This window comes from Bemisia tabaci, chromosome 2, assembly GCF_918797505.1.
Source record: "Bemisia tabaci chromosome 2, PGI_BMITA_v3".
Classification (NCBI taxonomy): Eukaryota; Metazoa; Arthropoda; class Insecta; order Hemiptera; family Aleyrodidae; genus Bemisia; species Bemisia tabaci.
In genome coordinates this window covers 13,034,286-13,044,080 of record NC_092794.1, presented here as the reverse complement: position 1 = coordinate 13,044,080, position 9,795 = coordinate 13,034,286, and the positions used below count along the sequence as shown (strand labels likewise).

Genomic DNA, 9,795 nt, shown 5'->3' with positions numbered 1-9,795 from the left:
AGTCTTAAAGACCGAGCAATTACCGATAAAACAAGACAAATCCGAGCTCTCTAAGTTAAAAAATGACCAAGTTACAGTGTTTTGAAAATGACTTGTAGAGGTGACCCCTACAGGATTTTTAGCTTCTTTTCTGGAAAAAAAACAAGAATTAAAGATTCAAGTGGTTTTATTAAATCAATTTTACAGAATCTTACCAAGATTACTAGCATTTCCTCTTCTTCACTGGACAACTGGACACTAGTTTCCTTCTCAAAATACCTTCCATCACTCGCCACACAGCGCCGCAACCGTTCTTCCCACTTCTTCAAACATGTTTTATCGAATTCTTCTTGCCTGATGTTCTTTAAGAAAGTTTCAATAGCTCTTTTTATCTCGTTGATGGAGTTAAACTTCCTGCCTCTTAAGCCCTTTTTCAACGTAGGGAATGACCAAAAATCGCAGGGTGCGAGTTCCAGGCTGATACCATGTTGCCAACTTCAATCGATCGCGATGGTTTCTCTGTAGAATGTTTGATTAATCAAATCTTTGTTTTTTTCCAGAAAAGAGGCTAAAAATCCTGGAGGGGTCACCTCTACAAGTCATTTTCAAAACACTGTAACTTGGTCATTTTTTGACTTAGAGAGCTCGGATTTGTCTTGTTTTATCGGTAATTGCTCGGTAAGACTACACAAACCGCTTTTTGATATCTGCTACCGTTCGTCCAAAAAAAAAAAAAACGTGCAGTACTTTTGGGACAACCTCTGTAGATATTAACGCCCCCTCTTCATTTCATAGTTCTGATCAGAGATATTGGAAAAACCTCATATTGTTGCTCCTCTGACATTAGGACGTATCTCACTTTCCATGTGAGCCCTGTTATTCATATCACTTCATACTTATCAGGTCTTACTTGGAAAAAAAGATACGCCCTTACGTGAAAGAGGCAACAATATAAACCCTGAGAAGACTTTTCCACAATTAAACATTAAAAATCAGGCTCGGTATGTAGGTACTTAAAATAAAAAAGTCAAAGATAAGACTTATAAAATATTCTCCAAAATGCAAATACAAAAATAATATTCTAAGCGTATTTGTGGGGGTTAGCATAGATACCTAGGTATGTAAATTGATAAAGTAAAGTTAGTGGTTCTTCAGATCTATTAGCTAAAAAAAGTAAAATTTTCAGGAAGTATTTCATCAGTTACAGAAGAGATCAGCATCATGGTGAAGCTTTTGCAAAAAAAATCACACAGAAAATTGAATCTACCCAAAGATTGTGTTCTGACTCATTGGATACATGGCAAAAATTTCAAAATGGCAAGTAAATACAGATGAGTTGATTGACTACAATCAGTCATAAAAACTTCACATAAAGAGGGAATTTTACATGAAATTTTATCAGTCGCTACATGACCAGATGCCTCCAAACATTAAAAAAGGCTTTGAACACATTTTGTTCATGTAGGCAATATGTTTTGAGGCAGAACTTGACTAGATAGAATTTGTTTACACAACGTGAACAGATCAATTTATGCACAGAATTATATCCTAAATCTTCATTCTCAGGTTTTGCGGAAAAGATGTGCTTCATTTTTCAGAACAAAAAAATGATTCTGACTTGTGGTTCCATGACATGTAAGCCATGTTTTTTCCTTGGTCTCGCTGGGCCATTTGAGCTGTGCAAACAAATCCCTGCCAGAGAGATATTGATACACTGAGTTTTGTTCAGACAGATAAAATCTAATAAGGCCGATGCTGTTGGTCGCACTGGCATTGTTACAGTGAGAATAAACTAGGGGAAAAAACAAACGAAAACAATGAATGCGAAGGACTAAAAAGAAGTTTCCTGATGACATAGTGCCATAAATTTGCTGAGCCAGGATTTGACCAAATTTCAGTAATTTTTCAGCCAGTTGGCCAAAATTCCACAGGTGTGGACAGAAACTTATGATAGATGACTCTGGTTGATGGGAATTATGTGCACAAGGAACCCATTTTTATCCTATCAGTTCATTAGATTCTCTGTGTTTCCCGGTGTTTTTCCCCCAACAATTTGACCCCTTGTGCTTTTGTGCATTTCTGTAAACTTTATGGCACTTGGTACCTTGCCAATCGTCAAAATCGCTCTTTGCCTGGCCTTATCAGAAGTAATTTCTGTAACAAGTGGTATGCTGACATGGTACTTCGTCATACAGATCTAATTGGTGGGAAAAAGATGAGGAGATCAACTTCTGCTGATACGTTGGAAAGTCAGAGTGTCTGGATACACCTCAAATTAAAGAGAAAAATGCACTTGTTGCAACTCTCTTAATTCGCAAATTTTCTGCCCTAGATCTTATAGGGGGATACAAAACAAACTATATGTAATTTTGTCAAATACTACAAAATAAAATGTATAGAAACAAATTCTGGAGAATGATGAAGAATCTGATTTTAAAACTACCACGGAAATAAAATAGATTTTACAAAAAAATATATTTTATTCCTCTAATGAATACAAATTATTCGCAAGTCTTACATTGAGAAATTATGAAATCTTATATTTGGATGAATTTACGCAAAACAGGTCTATGTGCAATGGATTCCTTACGTAGATTGACCTTTTTTTGTGTAAATCCGTCCATTCGGAGTGTGTCAAAAACTCTTGACTCAGATCAACAGGACAAAATGTGAGAATCAAGAGCGGAGAATTCTGCTCGGCTGATGCCTAATCTAAAATGTACCTTGAAAACAGGACACATTGTCATTTGGTTCCGGGTAGCACATAAATCTCAGTTGTCTCAAGTTTCCATTGTGATCATAAATTCATGGCGTTACGATCATACGATATTTACTGAGAGAAAAACGTATATTCTTTTCATTACATGTCTTATAAAATAGTAAAGAATAGAAGACTTAAAATCTTTTTAGACTCAATATTTGAGAATTAAGGGATTTAGTAGATAAAACTTTCTTCCCAACACTAAAAAAATAAGTGTTGAGTGGTCATAATATACAAAACTAAAGTAAGTTTTTGCTATGGTAAAAAAATTGTATAAAAACTATTTATATGGCTTATGTATAATGAGACGATAGAAAGAAAATAATTGAAGAGGATAAAACCTGTTTAAGTTGCTTTCTGCTGCATTTGAGCTTGCATTTCAGCTAAAATTTTCTGCATGCGCTTCAGTTCTGCTTCTTTTTCTTGGAGAATTTTATCCTTCTCAGATACTGGTGTCTTCTCGTGGTCCGGAAGAGAGCTGTTGATAAGTACAAAAACATCACATTAAGGCAAGAGAAATTTAAAAAAAAATTAGCGAATCATACTGGACAAAAAAACAATTGAGAGAAAAGTAGATGCAGATTCCAGAGTATCCACTTTTTTACATGCAAACCTTTAATCCATTTGCAGATTAACATTTTTTTACCCGCTGCGCCTAGCAGTACTAGCAAACAGGAGGGCAGCAGAAAAATATTGAATGAACTTAAGAACAATATCCATGATGCGATTCATCGGGAAAAATCGGACAGACATGACTAAAACAATCGCCTATAGGCCGCACAAGAAAACTCATCTATGCACAGTTGTCCCAGGATGGTGCTGACTAGTATACTTGTCTTAAAATCAATTAATCATTCTATAAAACTATTCTGATACCTGAAGCACCAGTTTTTAGCAGTTCTTCATTAATATAAAAGGAACAAAACAGCTAATTGAAACTTTGAATTGAACACCTCGAAGTACCCTTAAAAAATTGAGATCCTTGGAACACGTTTTTTTTTTCTCACAAAATGGTAACAAATCAAGTGGGATTTAAGATCTGAATCATATACTTCGTGGACACTCTTTAATACAGAATTTAAAAGGCTGAATAAGCCAATGAATGGAAAAAAAAAAAGCTGCTTACGTGGTTCGTTTGGGAACAGGGGCACCCTTGGCAAGGCGCTCTGAACGATAATTTTCATAATGAACTTCTTGGGTGACTTCCTGTAAGTCTTGCATGTGAGTGCTGGAAAGAAATAAAATATAAAAAATCAGACTAAACTGCCAATATGGGAGGAAAGGTTCTGTTGGGTGTGCCTTAAGCACCGCAACTCGCTTTTCTTTCATTTCCCTATTTTAAATGCATATTCAATCTAGTCATTAGTGTTGGCTGGATTTCGTCCCTTTTTCGATTTCAACTTCAACTTGTTCACTTATCATCCTGCTATCAACTATAAAACTAATGACCAGACTTGCAACTGATAGCTCCACTGAATATAGCCCAATCTAGTATATGTAGTCTTGTTGTCTCACCACCGGTGATGTCAGCAGGCCTATATCAGCTTGGGCTGCTTATTTTTTGAGGTCTTTTGCCATCTTTGACCCCCAGTGCTTCTAAAGCCTTTTAACTCCTTTTGGCTTATAATTTCCAAGTGTGACATTCACCTTGTAAATTTGGTGTAAAACCTAGAGTTTCAGTGCACTCAATTCTTTGGTCCTTAAATTCGTTCTCTTGGCATTTTCAAGCTCTCCCACAGATATTTCATCTTTTCTATTTCGAACACCTCTCATACTTAGTACCATCAGTAAACAATCCCTTCTACTGATGTGACAGGTTCCTCTTGATGGTGGGAGCTAATAATGGCAGGAACCTCATCGGTCACAGGGGCATGTGTATTTCAACACTGTATGAACAGTTCCGCCCAACTGGTAACCCAACAATTTTACACGGTAAATAATAGACTCCATGTTTCTTGCAGTTTTCCTTTAAAAATCAGGTGGGCAGTTAATTTCCTGTAAGCAACTGCAACGCTCACATGCCGAATGAGGAGAAAAAACATTTATCAGGTTTGTATTTCACACTGTAGATTGTGATTAGTAGTTCTTTTTTTTTGTCAGAATTGTCATATAGGCAGAACTGTTTCTATGGCGTCAATTCTGCTGTGATAGCAAAGAGAGCTGTAAGTGCAAAATGAAATTTTCAGAAAAATCTGAGAACTATTTAAGTACTTTTCCTTCATCAATGGATATTAAGTAGATACCTTGTTTTGGATAGAAATTAAGAACTGAGTGCTTTCTTGCAACTATTATCTGAGCTCCTTGCTGCAACACTTAAAAAAATGGCAGTCCTGATGAATTCGATATTTATTTATGGTAAGGCAGGAAATTTAGGAAAATTCCCAAATCATTCAAATATTTTACGTAGTTTTTCAGTACCGAAAACTTTCTTTTGAATTTTTCTTTCTTTTTCCACTTTTTTGGAATTTTCTGAAATTTCTGTACACAAAGACACTCTGCACTGGGCAAAAAAATAAACTTCTTTGAAATGCCTTTAAAGAGACAGATTTAACTGCAAGAGGTAGCATTCAGCAAAAAGGCGAAAAAATATGTATTTAAAATAGTGTGCTTACATCAACATTGTGCGTAACTTGATAAAATCACAGTGTTCTGGGTTTTCAACTTCAACGACTCCCCAAGGATAAAGACGCCCTCTCACTTTCTTCCCGCGAACTTCAAGGAGCGTATTAGCACCACAAACAGCAAATGGCACTGCTTCTTTCAACTGACGGACTTGTTCTTTGTAGTCTTCATCTTCATCACTATCACAATCAGGGAGAGGGTAAATTTTGATTTTGTGTGCTTCTATTTCTTCCATGACCTGTATTAAATACGAAAAAATGTAAGTTTAGAGAAACCTATGTGTCGTCTTAAAGTATTGACGATACTGACTCAAAAAACGGCTACCATTCACAAGCATGTGACGTTGAAAACATCCGCTCTGGTTGAAACATCTTAAACTACCTACGTAAGACTTAGAAAAAGTATTTCAATTGCAAAGTTTCCAAATATACTACCAAAAGTATCAATAATCTGATTAAAAATGAGAAAAGTCCAATCAATGATACCAAAACTGATTAAGTCTTAGAACAACAACGAGGACAATTAGAAAATTTCAGACAGCCTCGACACTAATCAGTTAAGATCTACGGATTACAAACACGAGTACTTTTTGCCAAATGTGATACTTTGAGCCTTGGTAGGATGCTGAACAGAGAATAGTCTGTTGTCTAGTAGTTCTGCTGGTGGTCTGTTTAGCATGAAAATTTTGAATAAAGAATCTGCTTTTATGAAATGATGATAAAACTTCAGGGTAAAACCTCATTCATTCATTCATTCAGAGTATGTATTTATTCCACTTAATGTAGTTTGAAAACAAACAAACCTTCTTTTTCAGGTGGAGCATCTCTTTCCTAGTGAGAACGTCTGCTTTGGCGATCACGGGAACAATATTAACCTTGTTGTGCAGCTGTTTCATAAACTCAACATCCAAAGGCTTCAAACTGCAACGAATAAAAAGAATCTTCATTACATACATATCAGACACTTGTTACAAGCTTGAAAAATCACAACACATTTACAGCAAAATAGTGATAGAAAAAATAGCATTGTCTCGATAGGTCAGTTTGGCTTGATGGAAGATTCACCTGTGCAAACTTAGATATTTCCCAGTTTAAAAAAAAAAAAAAAAAAAAAAAAAAAAAAAAAAAAAAACGATAGTTACCAAGATATACCTATGAACTTAGTTGCAAATCAAAACAAAGATATCCCTATGAACTTAGTTGCAAATCAAAACAAACACTTGCTGTATAACGTCCAAACAATGGAAAAACAAATTGGAGCTATAGGTCTGTTTTCATGAGCAACGATCTAGCCACGTTCAATAATGGATCAGGCAAAGGATAGTCCAATGTCCTTCAGCAAGATAAAAGAAAATGATAATTTGAAGAATGGGGCAGTGGAGAGGACCTTTTGTAGGGTTGTAGTACAGTTTTTCTTCTGTAAAATTGTGTGAAAAAACCAAATAGATCATTAATAAGTTCAACAGAGTATTTCTAAGGGGAGAAAAAGCTAATCAAAATTGGACCAAAAACTGACAGACAGAGTTGTCATTCCTGAATATTCGAATTTTGTTGTAAATACAGTAAATCTAGGTTTTGTGTGGCTATTCATGTTTACAATTCATGACTTACCCATGTCCAAAAGGAGAGATGAAATAGAAACAACAGTGTATCCGATTGTCCACAATATTTCTTCTATTTAGACCACTTTCATCTCGTAAAAATCTTTCAAACTGATCATCTATGTACTGAATTATTGCTCGGAAACTGAAATACAGAAAAACTTAAATATAAGGCACTGAACGTCTAATCCTTTTCTTCTCATGATGACAGAAGGATGTAAGGGATACGCTCTGATTCTTAAAAATTACAATGTTTCCCTGCAGCCGAATTTCTCTTTATTACACATGAGTTTTCATGTGATAAATTTGAAAAAGGAAAAAAAATAAGTCCCCACTGTATCTAAAATTGATTGATACATCTAAGATTGATTGACATGTTTCGCTTTGATGTGTTTATTTTCAATAGCATGTCATTTTTCATGAAAGAAAAAAATGATCATTGGATTTGCATCAGAAACAACTCAATAAAACACACAGATAGAACACATCTTTTCAGCGCCTTCTTTTTTTCATTGTTCTGTTTATTTCAATCAGTGATCAATCAATCTTTTATCTATTATGAGTGGATGGATTCTTTTCAAACCTTTGAACTAATATTTAAATAATATCTACAATAGACATTGCCAAAAAAAGGGCCTGCAGAATGAAGTGAGCTGAAAAGGTTGATTTTTGCCTTCAGATTTTGATAGCAGGTTTATTGGCTTATTTAGACAACCCAGGGTTGAAAGAGCAAATCAAGGCCTTCAATAACAGACTGAGCCCAAGGCAGATAAAGAATGATGGTCGCATTTCGTACCCTCTGGACATCACATGGTATCGGGTACATGGGCCGGCCGAAGCCGCAGGGATGGTGGCTCAACCTCGGATTGCACGGCAAAACCCGTGCCCTTCTGACGTCACAACGCTTCAAGACTGCAGCCAAAATCGATATGCGACCATCATTCTTTATCCGCCTTGGACTGAGCCAGCTTACTTGATTCTGCTCTTTAGCCACCACTTTTCAAGGATATGCCACTCAAAAGTAAATAGACAAAGCAGTAATTATTGAAAGGAAAATTTCACCTGTCTGTATTGTTGATAGAATCTCCAAAACCTGGTGTGTCAACAACCGTTAACCTTAACTTAACGCCTCTTTCTTCGATCTCTACTGTTGAAGCATCCAATTTTACTGTTTGATTGGTCTTTTCTGCAAAAATTAAACAAAGTTAGGTTTTAAAAACGAGAGCTTAAAAGTTGGAAAGGCAATCCTTCAATTGCTCTTGGGGATTAGCCCGTATCAGACCGTCAAAGTAGAGGCTTTAAAGAGACTCATAGATTGCCCCGACTTAAACCACTGGCCAATGAGAGGGCCAGGAAAGACATCGATGAACCTCTTTGAAGCCTCTACTTTGATCGTCTCATACTGGCTATTTACAGTAAAATCAAAGTTGAGCTAACAAAATGTCTCCTTCAAATTCAGACAATTTTTGACTCTTGGAGAACTCACACACACACACACATTGAGATGTGTTTTTCAAACATGATAATGAGGCTCTGATAGACCCTGTATAAAAGACCTTGGTCACTTGAAGCATTGACATTCAATGCTCGCAGAATTACAAGGGATTACCCCCTCGGAGGAATTCGAAGAAGAAAAAAAATGTGCAGTGCTCAGGGGGACCCTCTGAGCAAGAGGAATCCAAGTGTATTCTATGAGGGTTATTGCCAAACCCTCAGAATGGGAGTGGTTGAAATGTCTAATCACAAGGCTACGGAACAAAGGTAAATAGATTGTTTAAAACTTACCATTTGCATTGGGAATGACTCTTTCTGGATACAAATCAGTCAGAAATAGACTATTCACCAAGGTTGATTTGCCCAAGCCAGATTCACCAACTACCATGAGTGTAAACTCAAAACCTTTCTTAACAGACTTTCGGTGGACTTGATTGGGAAGATTTGCAAATCCGACATACCCAGGTGTTTCGAGACTGGAAAACTGCAAAACCAACAAACTCCCATTAGTTATCATTAAGTATGTCATTTTTTTTGAGCAAAGCTGTTCTCTGCCTGGTATCCATTGCTGTTTACAGACCAAGCCGTGCGGAGCCGTAACATGGGTGTATGTGCACGCACCAGCATTCATTTTTTTGAAAAGAGACTAAAGCCGTCGTAATCGTGCTGCTGCCATGTATCAGTAGTGATTACAGCCCAAGAACTTGACAGTTGGCCAAGTGTAACAAAACAGAATTTAAGTCCTCGTTGATCCCTTTATTCCGGTGGCAGAGAATGGTAATTGAATTGAAGAAACTATTTGTTAACCTGAGCTCACACAGGTTAGAGTATTTACTGCAGGCAGTTTGGTACAGTAGGGATATAATTTGGTGATGTACACTTCTTGTTTGTTTGTGAAGGCGCAATCTGCACTGTGGCTTTGACGGCTGCTCTAATATGTATGCTATGGTGATAAAGAAAAGAGTTATTTCTTTGGACAATTAACCTCAAAGTGAGGAATAACTTCGGCTGAGGATAAAATAAATAATTAATAACGATAGTACTTGCCGTTTTCACTGAATCGCTGGACATGATTAGGGAAACTATAAAATACCACTAGTTGATGAGGAAGAAGGCAGAATTGCTGTTGAAAATTCACTGTAAATGTTTATCTAACTTATCGTAAACACGAACTTGAATGGGATGTCACTGTTGCCATGTTACAGGGTTAGCAACAAATATTTTTTTATTTTAGTCAAGTTTTGAATGCAAAACGACAACATTGTAAATTTTACAAAAATTACGGTTTTTTTTTTTACCGTTTGAGAGCGCTACTGTTTTACGTGTATTTTTTTGCTAG

General features: G+C 36.3%; 1 protein-coding gene across 1 annotated transcript; it reads right to left on the bottom strand.

Moving 5' to 3' along the window:
- Window positions 1–726: 726 nt before the first annotated feature.
- Window positions 727–9,661, bottom strand: Septin1 (Septin 1). Its single transcript, XM_019046424.2, has 8 exons — window positions 9,504–9,661; window positions 8,748–8,940; window positions 8,025–8,148; window positions 6,973–7,107; window positions 6,165–6,282; window positions 5,353–5,600; window positions 3,867–3,968; window positions 727–3,218 (listed from the first exon to the last, which is right to left on the bottom strand). The coding sequence occupies exons 1-8, from the start codon at window positions 9,525–9,527 to the stop codon at window positions 3,086–3,088; spliced, it is 1,077 nt and encodes a 358-aa protein (XP_018901969.1). The 5' UTR covers window positions 9,528–9,661; the 3' UTR covers window positions 727–3,085.
- Between the last annotated feature and the right edge of the window lie 134 nt (window positions 9,662–9,795).